We start from the raw sequence: 21,557 nt of genomic DNA, 5'->3' as shown, positions 1-21,557 counted from the left end.
ATCAGAGTTCAAGCGATTCACTAAATTTCCCCCAATACTAGGGGAAAAAGTTGTTTGAACAGCTGTGCTACGCTGCTCTCGTAAGGCATGCGCATTGAAAAGGTTCATGGAGCTTGAATGAGTATGTATGCCCAGAGTATGGGGTCAGTCTAATCTTGGTTGTGTACACAAACAAGTAAATAATCTACTCGTTGATTGTAGTAAGCAACTTCTGTCACAGAGAAAGATCAATGTCTGGTTTATTGACACCTATATGGCTGCCAGCCTGTCTGCTAAAGACAGCATGCAATACACAGCTTCAATCATTGACCACATGCAATTTGAACTTAACACCTATCAGGCTATACACCATAAACCAAATAAATTGATTTATGACTTGTGCACCCGAGTATTGTCTCAGCCACATTATGTAATTAGGCAGGTGTGATACTTGTACACATGACATGTTTTTATTTCTGTGGGTTGCAAGCAAACTACATCCATTTTTCTCTGATGACTGGATCTGACGGAAACTGGTACAACCTCTTGTCAGTTTCAAGTCCTGCTTTGTACTTGGACGAATGACAGTTTCCAGCCACGCAGTAGTTCACCATCTCTACTGAGATGATTTTTGATTGGATCGAACGTAAATTCAGAGAATATGTATTTACAAAACCCAACATCTCTGTATACATTCTTTATGGATAACAACTTCTGCTAGTATATATGATTTTGCTTGACAACTGTATATGAACCCACTCTGAAACGATGCATCAAGTACAATAAAAGAAGTTGTGATCCATAAAGAATCTTATTTGCTTGTGACTCGCCATACTTCCAAAATGCCCATCAAACAGATCATCTTTCTGTACACACAATGAGCCCTCAGCATATCAGCAAATGAAACAGCCAATTAGAAGCCGTCATTACACTTGAGTGCACAACCACCCGCTATGACTGGGTTCAGCTAAATACAAAATATTGCACTTTTGAATAGCGATTATACGCTTATAATTTTGTTAATTTGTTTTTTTACAAGCTGAAGTATATAGTGTATGTCAGGAATGATTGATAATTGTGCTTTAATTTTGTTTGACCTTTAAGATCTTTGGCGGATGGAGACGCAAAATGTCACCATGACTGTCATAGAAGGAGAGAACTCAGGTTCGCTTAGTTTGTGATGAATATGATCGAATGTGAGGTTTTGTTAAACAGCAAATGAAATGCAAAAATATTTTACTGTTTTTAATATGGTTATTGACACAATATGACAACGGTTATTGTATATGCCAACTCCAAAGTTTCCAAGCAATCAGATGTTTGGCAGCCACATTCCATCTAAGGTCAAGGCCATTCGTACAACCTTTGTAGTGTGTCACGTTATTTGACCGGATGTGTGGATCGTACACCATGTCAAATCTACCCACATGGTTTTGTACGCTTTTCAATCAGAATTTCACAAAGTTATCTTAAGGTATAAAGATATGACACAAGACTTCAGATTGTGACAAGGCTAGTGATTGCTTGATATCCCATGGTCACTGACTGTTTGTGGGCAGTAGCTTAGTGTTGAAGGTGTTCACTAGTCACACTGAATACCCGGGTTCAACTGCCTGCATGGGTTCAACATCTGAAGCCCATTTTTAGTATCCCCCTGTGAGATTGCTGGAATATTGCAGGGTTATCTTGTCACAAGTCTGCTGATTGTTTGTGACATAGCTAGTGACTGTCTGATGGCACAAACATGTATTTCTTTTGTTCTGATGATGGGAAGGAAGTCAGATCTATGGCATGGTTTAACCACAAGACCATCACAAAGCCCTTCGTGTTTAGTTGGTGTGGTATTATAAGTAAGACTAAGAGACCACTTTATCGAACAGGTATCCATACACACCCAAAACAAAAAGACACAATGTATTTGTATTAGAATGAGACAGATTACTGCTTTCCTTGATATAAACAAGGATGAGAATTTTCTGTGGTGGTGTGAGGTCATTCTTGGATTTATGGACCCCATGATCCCCAGCTCTTTTTCCTGGTTTTGCACTCTTACCTGATTCTCGGTATATATATCCTGTCATATAAATGACATTGTGTCTTTTTGCAAAGTATTCTGGCACAAGTGTCATGTTAATTTTATAATAGATTTTGATGCAATGATCTGTTTATTCTAGGTTCGAGTCCTGATGATACAAGGTTAATGGCAAAAGAGGCCCTGCGTTCTGTGCTAAAGAAATCAGGTGCAGAATCGCCTCCCTTGTCTTCAACGCCCCCTACACCCGGATTCAGCTTTTATGACAGAATACACAGCGATCCGCTGTTGAATGTTGACTTCACAATGAACAGGGGATCACTCATGTCGCCAGTGTTCTTTGATAGTAGAACATTGCCGATGTATGATACCATGGATGGCTTTGAGAAGACTGTGCCTCGACGCTGCAAATCACATGGTGATGACATCTTGAAAGAACCAGTTGTCAATGGCAACAGCCAAACACAGAGTGACATTTACATTCCAAGTCGGAAAGGTGGATACACAAAAAGTGGAAAGTCTGCTTCCAATAGCCATGATGGCGACAAGGGGAGTAAGAAAGATTCATCCAAACTGGGTCACAAAAGGTCTAGGTCAGATATGAGTGGCATCAAACATGGAGCTAATAACCATCCAATGGTGTTTACCAATGCTATTGCAAATGACAACAGTGGCAGCCAATCAGATTCCACGTTAGTTGATCCATCTACATTGTCGTCTGCTCTACCTCAGCAAGAGAAAACACAGTATACAGGTTATGGTGAGTATTTGGATCAGACTGAAGTAAACTCTTTGTCTTTGTTAGTATTTGCTGTCAGCAACCATGAGAGGTGACTAGCAGGATTGGGTATCATGACTTCTTGAATTGATTGATGCTTGTCATCATAGCCTACCAGTCCAGATCAATGTTTTTGTCAATCACTGGATTGTCGGAATATTGCTGAGTGAGATGTTAAATAGAACAGAGAGCTGGAAAGTCACTGGTACAATTACCTGTCCAGAAAGATTTAGAAAAATGATAATTACTGTTATCCTAATGGGCATTCAGGACTGAAGATAAAAAGCACAAGAACTGTTTGACTCAAAGTCTCTTAAATATTGTGGATGAGATACACCTGTGAAACAGCCGTACACATTCACTCTTCAGTATGAACATCACTTCATTAGTCAATAACCTCATCACTAAAACCCCCTTCACCCACTTTCAAAGGCCATAAGTATGTGGACAGCAGCAAAAAATTCCACAGTCCATGGCGAAGGACCCGTGACGATTGGGGTTAGAGTTGGTCTACAGCAACCCATGCTTGTCGTAAGAGGCAACTAAAGTGATTGTCAGGACCTTTGACTTGGTTGACAAATGTCTTTGCATCCTAAGAGTGTAGACTGAAGCTGATGATATTGATCACTGGATTGTCTAGTTCAGACTTGATTATTAAAGAACGCTGGCATATAGCTGGAATATTGCTGAGTGCGGCGTTGGACAACACCCATGGAAATGTCACCAGGTATACATGTGTTTTAGTTAAAGTGTGGGGATGGATGCAAAATACAGTTTAGGAAGTGGTATGTAACATGTTATGTTTGGGATATTGCTTTCCGAGTAAAGTAAACATTCTAGTGCTTTTGTTAGGGCTGAGTGCAATCCGAGGTTTGAACCCACACTTTCAGAGTCAGGCAGTCGCCTAACCTTAGTCTACTCAGCTTCCGTGGCTGCTAGAACTAGAATTTGTACTTTACTACATCCCAGATATAACATATGTGTTTCATTAGGATCTTCATAGTAAGGATGGGGAGTTAGCTAAGCCTTCAGTGCTTCCCCTTGGATGTCACTATAACATGGACTTGTACAAGCACTGTTCAATGAATGCTACTTTGTCACTGTTTATGGAACCATTGAGTGCCGTATTGTTGATTCACTGTTTATTTCAGACCTGTTCCCTCATGTATTGAGGCGGTTGAAGAGTAAGTTGGCCTGCTTGTTCCTGGTGATCTCTGCTCACCAGACTCTAATGCTATGCTTGTGTGAAATTAATGCTTCTGGAATCTGTATTGAAGTTTTCAGTTAATACCTTATCTGAATACCTCACCAATGGCTAAAGAGGTGACATAAAAATAATGATAAACATTAAACAAATTTCCTGAAAGTTTGAGAATTTGCTTGGTTTGATTATTTTGGGGAGGAGGAAACTGTTGAATAAAATAATGGATGAAACTTCAAAAAGAAAGTTATTAAGTTAAATATTTTCTGAACTTTTTAAAAACATTACACATTGTATGTTGTAATGGGTAAAACTGTTTAGGTTTGATACTCAGAAAGAATACCCGATAAATGTGATGCCCTCTTCAACCATGTTTACCCGTCACCTGTTGCAGGTGCTGCCTTTACTTATCTTTAATGAGTAGTTAGGCTGATAGTACCGTGTGGCTAATGCTTGTGTGAATTATAACTAGTATTATTCTCATCTTGGCAATGGTATATATAGTACTAACATTGTAGTTACCTTTCTTTGTCTGATCATTCTAACAGCCAAGGTAAGCAGTTTTTTTGACTGATGACATGATGACTGAAGTTGCAAGATGGAGAGTTCAGTGTCTGTTTGATAAAACAATGCTTTTTAGCCAGTTAGTATGTGGTATAGAGACCCCGCTGAAGGCCCCACAATACACACGTCTCACACATATGCACACGTTAGACACAAGTATCTCACGTATATATCTCTCCCATCTCACAGTGGGACACATGTCAAGTCACACATGTTAAATTCCATTCAAATCTTATACATTACTCTCACTTCTCTTGCAGGGACACAGTGTATGTTTGTTTTACAAAGGGACACACTTTTCATGCAAGTTTGTGACTTGAGAATAAACATTCCATATATGTATGTCACACGTCAACACACATTCCACACAAGCATCTCTCTCTCTCTCTCTCTCTCTCTCTCTCTCTCTCTCTCTCTCTCTCTCTTCTCTCTCTCTCTCTCTCTCTCTCTCTCTCTCTCTCTCTCTCTCTCTCTCTCTCTCTCATACACTAGAGAGGCATGTCATACATTGATGCATGTTACACATGCAGGTGTCTCACAGAAGCATGCCCTTCACACACATTACATAAGCATGTCACTTGCACATTCCACACAAGCACGTCAAACATGACACACAATCATGTTGCACACACAAGCATGTCTCTCACACACATACAAAAGTATGTCACACATTACACACAAGCATGACACACAATCATGTCACATACACAAACATGCCTCACACACATACACAAATATGTCACAAGCATGTCACACAAGCATGTCTCTTACATGCATACAAAAGTATATCACACATTACACACAAGTGTCACACTGAGACCTGCTCAGTGCACTGTCCCAGTGACCATGTTTTCCTCAAGTATTGACTGCCGTTGGTCAGCCAGTACCTGTCCCAGTAGTGTTAATATATACAACCAGGGTTGCAGAGGCAATATTGCCGTGTCTTTACGTGTTATGATCCATAGACTTTTTAATAAACATCTGAGGTGAGTGTGGTAAAACTGTTTCTAGAGAGTTCTCTAACAGCCATCAGTATCAAACTTTTGCGCCTACCTGTCAGAATATGATAGCAGTTTGCTTTTGATTTTCAAGTTGTTGAAACTATCACTGTTGAGGTTACTTATGACAATTGTCAGATGTTCTAACAGTTTGTATTAAGCTGATGCAAGGGTAATCTGGTGATGGGAATATGAGCAAGACAATAGGTTGCAGTACTCCAGATTTACGTCATTAGACTTTATGGTCACACTCATACTGTATATGGTTTTACAGGTATAGTAGGTCTTGTCTGCATGTATTTTGAAATATCTTCACTAAACTGACACTCAGCTCCATCTGAAACACTGACCAAAGACTCCCAAAATTCTGACCCAGATAGACGGTCTGGTAACTTTAAAAAATTACCAATCTAGGTACAGAGTTGCCTCTCCCGTTTTCAACATAAAGAAACAAAAATCAGGTTTTTGAATAATTTACTGTTTGTAGGGATACCAGTGAACTACATAGCTCAAACTGGCAATGTATGGAGTGTAGGTTTACTGAAAATACACGTGTTTTGATTGGGTGTCATAATATGACCTATCCAATCATAAGTAGTGTAACATAATTATCATAATACCTTAACCACCTCAAACTGACAAGAGAACCTGTCTGATTTTATGACATATAATATTTACTGTAAGGGGAACAAAAATATCTACCAACCACTGGACATGCTTTTTTCTAAAATTTGACCATCTGAGATGAAAATAGGCCGTTTCAGACAGTCTTACAGATGGGAATATTAAATGCTGTGAGGGTGCGGTTTCGAATCCGGTAATCTAGAAGATATTGTTCTGGATCCAATGACTGCGCCAAGTCACTGCGCCACTGTCCTTGGACCCATCTGTAAAAAATATAATTGTTACGGTAAAGAATTTACAGTGACAAACTATGTAAGAAATCCCATTGTGAACCAGCAAAACAGAACAAAGACAAGTCATAAACGTTCATATTATGTATTATTATGCAACGAGAGCAAGGTAAACACAGTCACAAGTCAATTTCACAATACTGATTACAAATTCAATATAAGTGAGACAAAATCTAAGGCAATGGGTCAGGCACTTAATCGCCAGCACACAAAGTCACACTTATCAGAGGGTTATACAAAGTACGCAGTCTAGACTACCAGTTGTCCGACTTTCAGTTTTGTGGAAGTCGCTGTGGCTGAGCGGGCTAGGCGGCTGATTTCGTGTGCTGGCGATTAGTGTCTGACTCTGAGGGTGCGGGTTCGAATCCCGGATGGGACTCAACCCAAGAAAAGTACTAGAATTTGTACTTTACTGAGAAAGTGAAATCCCAAATATGACATGTTGCATTTGACCACTTTCTAAATGGCATCGTGTAATCGCAGCGATCGGTCTGACAGCGGATGATGTAGATAAGGCGTTGACGGATGCAGATGATGTAACTCCAGTGATGTGAATGAATGTCACCCTCAACACGGTAACCAGCCTTTTTATATATACTAAGACATTTCCCGAAAGTTCGGGCACATACGACAATCGTCAAAACTGTAGAATGCCCTCGAATAAGTCTCCCGGAAGTAAACACATAGAAAACCAGGAACAGATAAATTCTGGAAAACCAGAATCCTAAAAGTGTTGACCATCTATCATGTGACCCGTCATAATTATTATCCAAAACACTAAATGTTGTGACTCAATGACAATTATTACTGAATTAATAACAAAATACACAGAAAATACACACTCCTTACTGCTTCCAAATAGGTGTTATTTTTACCTCAAATCATGCACTTACTCTAATGATTTATGAACTGGAGGTGTTTCACTTTGTAGAGTCTGATGAAGTTTTCAGCCACGTTGCTGTATGTAAACTGTATCTGTCACAGAATTGAATATTGTACACCTGCCATATTGATCCAAGTTGGAGTTGTACCAGAACAATCAAGTCATCATGTAAACAGCTGTATCACCATCAGCCTACACTGACATATTCACTCGGTGAACATGGAGGTTTGTCATGCTAACAAAATCAAATTCTGAACACTTTGGGATACAATGATATAGAACCTGGCCTATCCAGCTGTGTGTAGTGAGGTTTTACTGTGGGGTGTTATTTAGTATTGGAGAACCTGTAACCCAGGATACCCACAGTATGGGAACAGTCACATATTTCAGTGTCCTGTCCTATTCACCACTCTTGTGATCAAATCTTAGTATGCCCTAGTGTTGTTATGAGGACTTCTTGGTAAGCTGTTGGTCTGATAAGACCTTTTCTTGACTCAGTGCTGGTCTACTGACTGGATGACTGTGGAAGTGAGTGGATGGTATCTGTTGGCATATTTTGCAATATCATGGATCATATTGCAGTCAGTTTGGTCTTGCCCATCCAAGGCAATATTTATGCTTGATCTTCCCATGACGATGACAGTAATAATCCTCAAGGGGATTTCCTTGATAGAAGTAGCCAGCAGCAACAGGTGCTTGTCCTGACTTTAGTTGTTTGTGGATTGGGTGTTCAGTGACTTGGTTGATGGTATCATCATGCTGCAGCAGGATGGATCATAGCTCATAGTGTCAATTACTGGAGTGGTGTAGCATAGTAGTTCATGTTTTTGCTTGTAATACTGATTGTCCAGATTCAATTCCCTACATAGGTACAAGGTGTGACGCCCATTTCTGATGTCCCCTTCTGTGATATTGATAGAATACTTCTTAAAGTGGCATGAAACCAAACTCATTCATTTACTCAATCACTGGATTGGTCAAGATAGCTTTTCATGAAATAGCTGAAACAAGTCCTTCTGCCGTGATTCCTGCACATTCCACCAGCATGTCTCCAAACATAAGCAACTGTACTACACCAGACTGACAGCACCCTTGGTGCAATAGATGACCTAAGCAAGTTCCAGTCCACAATTTAAACATGATTCATCGACTTGTAACAGCTTAAAGTAAGAATCAAATTACATGACCTAACATCTCAAAAGACAAAGAAAATTCTTCCAGTGCAAATGTCAAAACAAGCAACTGGTTCACACGAGGGCATTAGGAATGTTTCATGCACCTAAGTGTGATAAACATACTGATAATGGACGTGAAATTCTAATCTCCACAACTGTGACAGTCACCACAGCACAGCTGTTGTCAGACACTGTCACACGTGGTGGTGAGGATGAATACTCATATTTGGGGCCTGTCACTTTAGTATTGAATCTAAATAGTGTATACCACCTTAAATTAGTTACCTGTTCACATCTGTATTCAATGGTGTGTGATTTACCCTAGTTGTGTTTTAATACATTAGCTATATAATTATACATTTTTTTATGCTGGCATTACTAGATATACCTGTACTTCACATGCAGTTATATCAACAAGCACTTTGAACATCAAAGAACTTGATTCGCTGTTTTGTTATGTCGGCATGTTTGAGAGGGATATATTCAGTCATATTCAAATGCTTTCCCGGTAAGTAATGAGTGATTCATACCATAGAATTTAATGTATGCATCTAGTATTAGAGAGCTCTTTCTGGTGCCATTTTCTTTAACAAGAGGATAATTATGATTATGGTCCTGTTGAACAAAGGGTGTTTACAGCTGGTAAATGTCACCTTAAGTTGTTCACTATGTTAATCTGGTGTTGATGATGGTAATTTGTCATACCAATTGTGGATGACAGTTCAGAATTATTAAACACTGATGGCCTCTGTGAAGAATGTATTTTGTAACAGTGGCCATCTTGAGTCTTGCACTGATGATAATAGGCAAGACTTATGCCAGTCTCTAAGGTAATAATTAATAGTTTAAGCGGAAATATCTGAAAAAATATATATATCAGTGGCGTCCTAATGTCTGCTTATCTAGACTTGCCCCTTTAATTTAAGGGATATAATTATGGTACATCCACGAGCTCTGCGTTCAATACCACCTTTGAACAAGGCAAATATTTGGCCAAATATGAATTGCCAGTTGTCTGAAAATTGTTGTTCAATATGTTTGGAAATGAAATGGCTTATGTTCATAATAGGTAGGAATAATTTTATGCAACCTTTTATGCCAGTGAGTTTGGCAACGTTTCCTCTTCCAGAAATATGACAGTCGCGTACACCAGAAATGTACTTCACAAACTATATCAACATGGGATTAAACACAGGTGTTGTGAAGGATGAGTTACACTGGGCTGTGCCACTGACCAGGGTTGTGATGTGGTTGGAACCATGAATGACATGATAGTTTGAAGAGAAGCTTACTGAAGTCAGACTTGACATCAGATTGTGAACAATGACGTTATAATGACATCATGGGCGGTTGGGTAGCCTATTAAAGTGTTTGCTTGTCAAGCTGAGGAATGGTGTGGTAGTCTAGTGGTTAAAGTGTTTACTCATCATGCTGAAAACTCAGATTTAATGTTCCACATGAGTTCAATGCCAGAAACCCATTTCTGTTGTCTTCTGCCGTGATATGCTTTAATTTTGCTGAAAGCGTTGTAAATCCTTATTCAGTCACTGTTCACATTGTTTCATTGTTATTCATTAATGACTATTCATATTTGCAAATACATCTAGTTACAATGACTCTCACAATATACCGTTTACATGTATACAGGAGACCTGTAACACAGATCTGGCTGCTTTGCATGATGAGTTGATGAGCTGGAACTGGACTAATGTGTGTGTTTGTTATTACTACTAACATCCAGTTGTCCCCATCTGTGATCTTGTGTATGGAGTGAAGATTCAATCTCATTAACATATTAATACCAAACATTTCTTCTGCGAGCACTTCAAGATTAACAAAACTTTGATTTCTAATCGTTATTCAGGAGTGTTTCATGCATGGAAGCATAACACAATCTTCTGAATTTCTGTGTAGCATATTCGCGGACGGTAATTAAAACCTAACTGAAGAATACAGTAACTATTCCTTGGCAGTAATATCAGATGAATTGTGTACTTATTGAGAAAATAGTTGAGTTTGTACTTTTTTCTGTCAAGTCATCATACAGAGCGTTCTGTTCTTGACATCTGACTGAATCACAGTACTACCTGTGAAACCCTGTGAAGATGTGGAAACAGAATCACTTCTCAGTTTTCATTTGTTATGTTTTGTTTGTTGATTAATGCTTAAAATTTTCCCGCAATATGATGATGGTCTTAAAACACTGGAGTCTGGACCACACAATCCTGTGAGAGCATTCATGATCACTGATCTGCGTACTATGATGTGCATCAGCCATGTCCCCCAATCCCATGAGTCGCTTCTTACGACAAGCATGGGTCACTGAAGATATATTCTAACCCAGATCTTCACAGGTTTAATCTTTAGAAACCATGCTTGTAGTAACAGGCACCTGGAACAGGATGTTAAGCCTGATTGACTTGCAACAATATTGATCAGTGTAACAGTATAGATCAGTCACACAGAATACAGTGGAAGTTTGTCGAAACCAGTATAAAATATCAGTCTCATCCATGGGTTATACATTTCTCATCAGCACTATAATTCGGCACATTGTTTAAACCTGATTGTTTCTTCAGCCCAAGTGAGTGCTAGGTTAAACAGTTTCCACTATAGATTGATGTAACAGTATAGATCAGTGCGACAGTATATATCAGTGCGATAGTAGAGATCAATGCAACAGTATAGATCAGTGTGACAGTATAGATCAGTGTGACAGTATAGATCAATGCTACAGTACAGATCAGTGTGACAGTATAGATCACTGCTACAGTATGGATCAGTGCGACAGTATAGATCAATGCGACAGTATAGATCAGTGCGACAGTATAGATCCGTGCAACAGTATAGGTCAGTGCGACAGTAGAGATCAATGCTACAGTATAGATCACTGCGACAGTATAGATCAGTGCAACAGTATAGATCAGTGCAACAGTATAGATCAATGCTACAGTATAGATCAGTGCGACAGTATAGATCAGTGCAACAGTATAGATCAGTGCAACAGTGCAACAGTATAGATCAGTGCGACAGTATAGATCAGTGCAACAGTATAGATCAGTGCGACAGTAGAGATCAATGCTACAGTATAGATCAGTGCACCAGTATAGATCAGTGCAACAGTATAGATCAGTGCGACAGTATAGATCAATGCTACAGTATAGATCAGTGCGACAGTATAGATCAGTGCGACAGTATAGATCAGTGCGACAGTAGAGATCAATGCTACAGTATAGATCAGTGCAACAGTATAGATCAGTGCGACAGTATAGATCAGTGCGACAGTAGAGATCAATGCTACAGTATAGATCAGTGCGACAGTATAGATCAATGCAACAGTGCAACAGTATAGATCAGTGCGACAGTATAGATCAGTGCGACAGTAGAGATCAATGCTACAGTATAGATCAGTGCGACAGTATAGATCAGTGCGACAGTAGAGATCAATGCTACAGTATAGATCAGTGTGACAGTATAGATCAGTGCGACAGTATAGATCAGTGCGACAGTAGAGATCAATGCTACAGTATAGATCAGTGCAACAGTATAGATCAGTGTGACAGTATAGATCAGTGCGACAGTATAGATCAGTGCGACAGTAGAGATCAATGCTACAGTATAGATCAGTGCGACAGTATAGATCAGTGCGACAGTATAGATCAGTGCGACAGTATAGATCACTGCTACAGTATAGATCAGTGTGACAGTATAGATCAGTGCGACAGTATAGATCAATGCTACAGTATAGATCAATACTACAGTATAGATCAGTGCGACAGTATAGATCAGTGCGACAGTATAGATCAATGCTACAGTATAGATCAGTGCGACAGTATAGATCAGTGCGACAGTAGAGATCAATGCTACAGTATAGATCAGTGCAACAGTATAGATCAGTGCAACAGTATAGATCAGTGCGACAGTATAGATCAGTGCGACAGTATAGATCACTGCTACAGTATAGATCAATGCTACAGTATAGATCAGTGCGACAGTATAGATCAGTGCGACAGTATAGATCACTGCTACAGTATAGATCAATGCTACAGTATAGATCAGTGCGACAGTATAGATCACTGCTACAGTATAGATCAGTGCGACAGTAGAGATCAGTGCGACAGTATAGATCAATGCTACAGTATAGATGAGTACAACAGTATAGATCAGTACAACAGTACAGATGAGTACAACAGTATAGATCAATGCTGATGACATCTGTAACTGGATTGTCTGGCCCATCATTAATTGTTTGTACACCATAGCTGAAATATTGCTGAGTGATGCATTGAGAAGCATGTTAGTGATGGCTTTGTACAGGTTGTATGTTCATCATATGTTGATGGTGCTAGAGTACGACTAGTCATGGGGTAGGCATTATATCCCCTATTACACTCTATGTTTCAGCATCAGGGTCCAGCAGCAGGTTTGATGGCCGTCTCCATCCCCCAGCTCAGGGACAGTCTCTCATGAGTTACCTCTCCTCTCAGGACTTCCACACCTGTGCTAACCTGGACAAGGTAAGTGTGGCGACCTTAACAATTCATATACTTTTAAGACTGGTCCAAATAACTGCTGTTAACTTTCTTTCACTAAACCTTAGAGTCTGTAGCTAGCTCTGACAGGAAAAAACAGAACAGTATCTTTTCTCCTTTTCTGTGAAAGTGTTTCAGTTCTGTTTTAAGGTAAAATGAAAAGATGTAGAACTGGATCAGAATTATAGAACTCAGATGGTAGTAATCAATGGACATAATGTTCACTTAGCACTTCTCAAAACCAATATTTTGTCTTATTTTACAATTCTGGAAAATAACTATGCGGAGATGCTGGCAGGGTGGTTTGTATGGTCATAGTGAATTAATAGTTGCATTGGGAACTAATGTATACAAATGTGAAAAACTTTCAAGAAAGGATGTTTCAGTGGTGGTGTGTGGTCATGTGCGCAGAGCCCAGGCTAGCTATTCTTGAAATGTTTATGGCCCTATGGACTTCTTAAGCCAGTTTTCAACACATTCGCTACGATTAAAGTTAAGAGACCCGTGAAGGTCACGGGGTAGAATAGGCCTTCAGCAGCCCATGCTTGCCATAAGAGGTGACTGTGCTTGTCGTAAGAGGTGACTAACAGGATCGGGTGGACAGGCTCGCTGACTTGTTTGACACATGTCATCAGTTCCCATTTGTGCATGTTGTTGATCACTGGATTGTCTGCTCCAGACTCGATTATTTACAGACTGCCGCCATATAACTGGAATATTGCTGAGTGCGGCGTAAAACTAAACACACTCACTCACTAAAGTTAAGAATTTTTAAGGCCACTAACGTTTCAAGAACAAGAGCATTGGTCACAAATCAGTTGAAGTTAAGCAATGTTGAATGCGGAAAGTCCTCAATGGGTGAACGTATTTGACAGCTTGACTCCTGAGTGTTTGTAGGACTTCATCCTGCCCCACATTAAAGCATACGTGATACATGTGGTCTCACCTTAGACAAGTGAGTGTGTTCAAAATTGCCCCTGCCTCTGATGCATTAACTGTTTTTCGTCTTTAAAATTTTCTTTCAGGAAAATGCCCATTTCAGTATCTCTGAGGCACTTATAGCAGCGATAGAGCAGATGAAGTGGAACCACGTGATATCTCCTGCCAGGAAAGATTCTGACATCGAGGAAGAGTCAGATGAGGAGATCCAGGAACTGAAGCAGAGGATCCGGATCCGGCGACGCGAGAGGCAGAAGGAGGTACACTCCCACATCTTGACAGACTAGGCTGCTAACATAATAGTCTCCCTGAAATTTGAGTGATGTTACGGTTTATGTTCTGTTTGTCTCGGATACAGTGAGTTCAGAATAAAGTCAGACGACGTATTGTGTGGTTACAAAGTTATTGTCATACATGTACAGATTCCTCATGAATTCAGGGATTTGACTGCATGAGTGAATGTGTCTTTAGTTTTCAGTCAGCAGTGTAGCATATGGCCACATCAATGTTTGTGTTTCTTCTGAAGTAGGTCCTGTGTGTCCATCAAACAAGGCATTTTTCAGGCCTATGATAACTGCACTTTAACAGCTGCACCATTTAGAAACCAGTTCATGAGATGTTTGGAAAGAAAACTTGTCCTTATCAACTGCCCTTTTTGAGAAACCAAGGCTTAACAGTTGCTTGCTATTTTTTCAGAAGGCCCGTGGATTTCCTGCCTTCAGTGATGGTCGAACAGACAGTAAGTGTTGGCTGCATGAAAAAAGTTCAATGTTTCTCAGACACATTTTTTTGGTAGGACTTTCTTTTTTAATTTTTGATAAATAAAAAGTGCTGCAGGAGGAATACATTTATATTTTTTTTTCTCAGAAATACAGCGTGGGAAATTTAGCACAGGTCAATGAGTAGTAGATACAGTCACACTCATTCTAACAGACACTCATTCTTATAGTGGACAAATGGATGACTGGGGCGTGGATATTTCATGATGAATGTTTGCTTCTTTTCAAAAACATTTTCTTATTCAGGAGGATGTTTCTATGTGCATGTACTGTACATTTCATAAACAGAACTGATGTGTGTGACGTTTTACGATGTTCTTTGTAATATGTTGTCATTGTGATACGTATATTTACACATGTGTTAGAGTGTAATCTTTTTATCACACTTCGGTTCTTGTGCTGTACACTTTGTTGTATGTATTGATATGTGAATAAGTCAGAAGTCATTCTGTAGCCTTTGATTGGTTAACTAAGGAAAAACCTTTGTTTCCATAACGCCCATCTCCCAAATTACACCGTTACCTACCAGTGACCCATGTGATATCAGACAGGTGGGCGGGACTTATCTTCCATTGGCCCATTACAACTATGGAAAATGGTGTGCACATTGTATCGTAAGTTCACTATGCAGATTTACAAAGTATGCACACCAGTCTTTACATTTGTATGTCCATTAACTTCAATAATGTTGTCAATTCTTTAGTTGTCTTTCTTGTTATTTTGCTTATTAGTTACATGTACAGTGGAAGCTGTCTAAACCGGCACTCATTTGGACTGAGGAAATAATCTGGTTATAACAGTGTGCCAGATTGTACAGCTGATGATAAATGTACAAGCCACGGCGTGAGATTTTATGCCGGTGTTGACAACTTGGGCAGAAGCTGGCTTATAGACAGCTTCCATTGTATTTGATGTTATATTGTGCTTTTGACATCACATGATTCATTTCGGTTTTGTTGTTGTGAAGCATGCGAATGTTTGTGTGTTGTAGCCACGGCAACCTCCTCCCCTGTCAGCTCTCCACACGACTCTTCAACCTACTCAGGTTGGTAACACAGTGTTGACAGTAGGTCACAGTTGGTAGCACAGTGTGGACAGTAGATCACAGTTGGTAACACAATATGAACTGTAGGTCACAGTTGGTAACAGTGTGGACTGTAGGTCACAGTTGGTAACACAATATGAACTGTAGGTCACAGTTGGTAACAGTGTGGACAGTAGGTCACAGTTGGTAACAGTGTGGACTGTAGGTCACAGTTGGTAACACAGTATGGACAGTAGGGTAGGTCACAGTTGGTAACACAGTGTGGACAGTAGGTCACAGTTGGTAACACAGTGTGGACAGTAGGTCACAGTTGGTAACACAGTGTGGACAGTAGGTCACAGTTGGTAACACAGTGTGGACAGTAGGTCACAGTTGGTAACACAATATGAACTGTAGGTCTCAGTTGGTAACAGTGTGGACTGTAGGTCACAGTAGGTAACACAGTGTGGACAGTAGGTCACAGTTAATGGCACAGTGTGGACAGTAGGTCACAGTTGGTAGCACAGTGTGGACAGTAGGTCACAGTTGGTAACACAACATGAACTGTAGGTCACAGTTGGTAACAGTGTGGACTGTAGGTCACAGTTGGTAGCACAGTGTGGACAGTAGGTCACAGTTGGTAACACAATATGAACTGTAGGTCACAGTTGGTAACAGTGTGGACTGTAGGTCACAGTTGGTAACACAATATGAACTGTAGGTCACAGTTGGTAACAGTGTGGACTGTAGGTCACAGTTGGTAGCACAGTGTGGACAGTAGGTCACAGTTGGTAACAGTGTGGACTGTAGGTCACAGTTGGTAACACAGTGTGGACAGTAGGGTAGGTCACAGTTGGTAACACAGTGTGGACATTAGGTCACAGTTGGTAACACAGTGTTGACAGTAGGTCACAGTTGGTAACACAATATGAACTGTAGGTCACAGTTGGTAACAGTGTGGACAGTAGGTCACAGTTGGTAACAGTGTGGACTGTAGGTCACAGTTGGTAACACAGTATGGACAGTAGGGTAGGTCACAGTTGGTAACACAGTGTGGACAGTAGGTCACAGTTGGTAACACAGTGTGGACAGTAGGTCACAGTTGGTAACACAGTGTGGACAGTAGGTCACAGTTGGTAACACAGTGTGGACAGTAGGTCACAGTTGGTAACACAATATGAACTGTAGGTCTCAGTTGGTAACAGTGTGGACTGTAGGTCACAGTAGGTAACACAGTGTGGACAGTAGGTCACAGTTAATGGCACAGTGTGGACAGTAGGTCACAGTTGGTAGCACAGTGTGGACAGTAGGTCACAGTTGGTAACACAACATGAACTGTAGGTCACAGTTGGTAACAGTGTGGACTGTAGGTCACAGTTGGTAGCACAGTGTGGACAGTAGGTCACAGTTGGTAACACAATATGAACTGTAGGTCACAGTTGGTAACAGTGTGGACTGTAGGTCACAGTTGGTAACACAATATGAACTGTAGGTCACAGTTGGTAACAGTGTGGACTGTAGGTCACAGTTGGTAGCACAGTGTGGACAGTAGGTCACAGTTGGTAACAGTGTGGACTGTAGGTCACAGTTGGTAACACAGTGTGGACAGTAGGGTAGGTCACAGTTGGTAACACAGTGTGGACATTAGGTCACAGTTGGTAACACAGTGTTGACAGTAGGTCACAGTTGGTAGCACAGTGTGGACAGTAGATCACAGTTGGTAACACAATATGAACTGTAGGTCACAGTTGGTAACAGTGTGGACTGTAGGTCACAGTTGGTAACACAATATGAACTGTAGGTCACAGTTGGTAACAGTGTGGACAGTAGGTCACAGTTGGTAGCACAGTGTGGACAGTAGGTCACAGTTGGTAACAGTGTGGACTGTAGGTCACAGTTGGTAACACAGTATGGACAGTAGGGTAGGTCACAGTTGGTAACACAGTGTGGACAGTAGGTCACATTTGGTAACACAGTGTGGACAGTAGGTCACAGTTGGTAGCACAGTGTGGACAGTAGGTCACAGTTGGTAACACAGTGTGGACAGTAGGTCACAGTTGGTAACACAATATGAACTGTAGGTCTCAGTTGGTAACAGTGTGGACTGTAGGTCACAGTAGGTAACACAGTGTGGACAGTAGGTCACAGTTAATGGCACAGTGTGGACAGTAGGTCACAGTTGGTAGCACAGTGTGGACTGTAGGTCACAGTTGGTAACACAATATGAACTGTAGGTCACAGTTGGTAACAGTGTGGACTGTAGGTCACAGTTGGTAGCACAGTGTGGACAGTAGGTCACAGTTGGTAACACAATATGAACTGTAGGTCACAGTTGGTAACAGTGTGGACTGTAGGTCACAGTTGGTAACACAGTGTGGACAGTAGGTAACAGTTGGTAACACAATATGAACTGTAGGTCACAGTTGGTAACAGTGTGGACTGTAGGTCACAGTTGGTAACACAATATGAACTGTAGGTCACAGTTGGTAACAGTGTGGACTGTAGGTCACAGTTGGTAGCACAGTGTGGACAGTAGGTCACAGTTGGTAACAGTGTGGACTGTAGGTCACAGTTGGTAACACAGTATGGACAGTAGGGTAGGTCACAGTTGGTAACACAGTGTGGACAGTAGGTCACAGTTGGTAACACAGTGTGGACAGTAGGTCACAGTAGTTAACACAGTGTGGACATTAGGTCACAGTTGGTAACACAGTGTGGACAGTAGGTCACAGTTGGTAACACAGTGTGGACAGTAGGTCACAGTTGATGGCACAGTGTGGACAGTAGGTCACAGTTAATGGCACAGTGTGGTCACAGCTGATGCTACTGTGTTGACAATAGGTCACAGCTGATGGCACATGGTTGGCAATAGGTGACAGTTGATGGCACAGTGTTGACAATAGTCACTGTTGATGACACAGTGTTGACAGTAGGTCACAGTTGTAATAGTGGTGACATTAGGTGACAGTTGATGGCACAGTGTTGACGGTAGGTGACAGTTGATGGCACAGTGTTGACATTAGGTCACAGCTGTAACACAGTGTTGACATTAAGTTAGAATGGTACCACAGTTTTGACAGTAGGTCTCAATTAGTAAAAGTGTTGTCAGGTCACAGTTGTAACAGTGTTGTCAGGTCACAGTTGTAACAGTGTTGTCAGGTCACAGTTGTAACAGTGTTGACAGTAGGTCACAGTTGATGGCACAGGATTGACAATAGGTCACAGTTGATGGCATGGTGTTGACAATAAGCCACAATTGTGACCCAGTGTGGACAATAGATCATGGTTGGTAACAGTGTTGACAATAGATCACATTTGGTGATGCTCTGTGGACAGTAGATTACAATTTATTGCACACTTTACATTGTCCAGTGAGGCATTACTGGTCAGTGTCAAACACTTAATGTGTATGAAAATCATTCCATACATGTTTTTCAATATGTAGAGAGTGTTGTCCTATTTGCACATTTGCTATATGCCAGAATGTAGCCATGGTGTGCCAGTCATAAAAATAATGTTAACATTTCCAATATTTATAATTTCCCAGGCTCCAAACAAGTGGATAACAATGAATCAGGTCAATGGACTGTGTCCTGCACACCGATAGTATGTGAAGATTGTCTTGTTTAAGCCACTGAAATCAACTTCTCTGGTAGTCCTTGTTGATCAGCTGTACATGGAATGAGTGGAGTTGGGCCAACATTTGTGGGTGTCTGTTGCTTGAAGCATTATCTTGTCATGCTCAAAACCATGGTTTAATTTCCTCATGGGGTTATTTGCAGGGCCCATTACTGGAGTGCCCTGCTGGAACATTGATCAGTGTTTCTGCGGTCTTGAGAAAGCCTGACTACAGGCCCTAGATTAGTTTAAGTTTTGAAAAGGCCATGAATACCACTGATCTTCCTATTAGGAAATTTAGGAAACATTACAAGTTATGGTTTTACAGGAAACAGATACATTAGAGCTGCTCTAAAATGCCAACTTGTGTTTATTGATATCCTTCACAAAGTCACTCTTTCCCAGTAAAGTGATGTAACTAGTAGCTAAGAGATTACCTTTTGATGGTCCTCATTTGACCAAACTTGTGTTTGAGTACGTGACATGTTTTATGGATATAACAACTTATTTTTATTCCTTACATGTCAATTTAGATGAAGGAGCAAGAATTTGCCCTGAAATGTCATGTAAAGAATAAAAAGAAGTTATCCATAAAACGTGTCATGTATTCATGTTCGTTCAGTTTCTGAATGCCTTTTAAGAACTTCACACTTGTGTTTATTCACCTTTCACTGACTTGTAGATAAGCATACTTGGTCACATCTGATGAGCTTAGTGCTTGGCTTGATTATATAGATAACCAAATGAACAGTTTGGATGTGAGAAGAATCAGTCAGAACAAAGCAATGTAAAGTATGTTGTTGTTATGTTTGTGTAGGACCTCATAACATTTTGACTGGTCATTAAAAAGGTCCAAAAGAAGCTTTAAGTTTGATATACTGATTATCTTTGAACCCTGTTGATGAAAATAGCATAAATCCATGCTCACTGACTCAACAACTCTGTAGGAAAGCTTGCTTATTATGTTCACAGGAAATATCACAAAAGGAACCAAAAATCATACTCTGTAAGTACTAACATGTTGTTTTATGTCTGCAGATAGTTACGATTCAAGTGACGACGTTGATGATGAGGAAATTGAGCTGACGTGTAAGTATGGTCTTCACCCCCTCTGTTAATTCAGCCGGTCCATCACTTCCATATGTCTGTCTTTTGCAGGACTGAGTTAGGGATTGCTCTTGAAATAGGACTAAGATATAAATGGCAGCCAAGCAGTATTAGATTTGTAAGGGTATATATCAAGTAACAAGTAGAAGACCATTAAGACAGAAATGTTTCATTTAACATATGTTATATGTATTTGACCACTTCCTAAATGGCATTGTGTAATCATTTAACAAGCATGTTTTACAGTTTTATTTATAATCCTTTTGGAAAAGACTTAAAGTTTAGACTTAGCTGATTGTGTGGGCTCTTTGATTTCGTTGATTATGGGTCATTGTAAATTCCGTGCCATGGGTGGCTGTTCATGATCAATCACTTGCTTGTCTTTGTAATATAGCTGGACTCTCGATACAAGCAGTGATAGTCAACTAAAATATTTGTGTAATTGTTTACAGTGTACAAATGATCTGAAAAATATGTAGAATGCTCAAAAGGAGGTAGTGTCATTCGTGATACAGATTTATGTAAACAACCAAAAGGTTCTAATCTACACAACTTTCTGATTATATCCTACACTTGCCATATTCTTTCTCATAACCATTTTGATAAAAATGTCTAATTTCATCCGTACCATGCCAGTAATCTACTCTAATACCCAGTCCTGTTTTTCCTTGTCCCTGACCACAGCCAGACAGTACATGCTTATGGTGACATTTACCTGTGTGTGACCTCCTGACACACTGTCATCACACTGTCCCCACACTGCCCCTACACTGCGCCTATACTGTCCCCACACTGTCCCCACACTGCCCCTACACTGCCCCTACACTGCCCCTACACTGGTGCAGTAAGTCAGTCCATGGTGAAATCAGATGTGGCCATCATTCATCACCTCAGCATGACTGGATGTCATAATTTGAAATACTGTAAATGCCAATAGTATCAAAAAAATTGTCTCACCGTGGAAGCCAATATAAATATGTCTTGCCCTTCTACAGAATAGTCAGAATGGAACCTCCTTACTAGACATAAGTTTT

At 40.4% G+C, this 21,557-nt stretch overlaps 1 protein-coding gene across 2 annotated transcripts in view; it reads left to right on the top strand.

Moving 5' to 3' along the window:
* LOC137281939 (run domain Beclin-1-interacting and cysteine-rich domain-containing protein-like) overlaps positions 1 to 21,557 on the top strand; it is a 61,373-nt gene that overhangs the window by 27,444 nt on the left and 12,372 nt on the right. The window contains exons 6-12 of one of the 2 annotated variants that reach the window (XM_067813667.1): positions 2,154 to 2,771; positions 3,941 to 3,973; positions 12,929 to 13,041; positions 14,082 to 14,255; positions 14,692 to 14,734; positions 15,766 to 15,819; positions 20,455 to 20,505. In XM_067813667.1, coding sequence (XP_067669768.1) covers positions 2,154 to 2,771; positions 3,941 to 3,973; positions 12,929 to 13,041; positions 14,082 to 14,255; positions 14,692 to 14,734; positions 15,766 to 15,819; positions 20,455 to 20,505 — 1,086 coding nt within the window. The remainder of the gene's footprint in view (positions 1 to 2,153; positions 2,772 to 3,940; positions 3,974 to 12,928; positions 13,042 to 14,081; positions 14,256 to 14,691; positions 14,735 to 15,765; positions 15,820 to 20,454; positions 20,506 to 21,557) is intronic. The other variant, XM_067813668.1, reaches the window with a different exon arrangement.

This window comes from Haliotis asinina, chromosome 4 (assembly GCF_037392515.1).
Source record: "Haliotis asinina isolate JCU_RB_2024 chromosome 4, JCU_Hal_asi_v2, whole genome shotgun sequence".
In the NCBI taxonomy this organism is placed as follows: Eukaryota; Metazoa; Mollusca; class Gastropoda; order Lepetellida; family Haliotidae; genus Haliotis; species Haliotis asinina.
The sequence above is the reverse complement of the archived record's forward strand: the minus strand, read 5'-3'. Positions and strand labels throughout refer to the sequence as shown.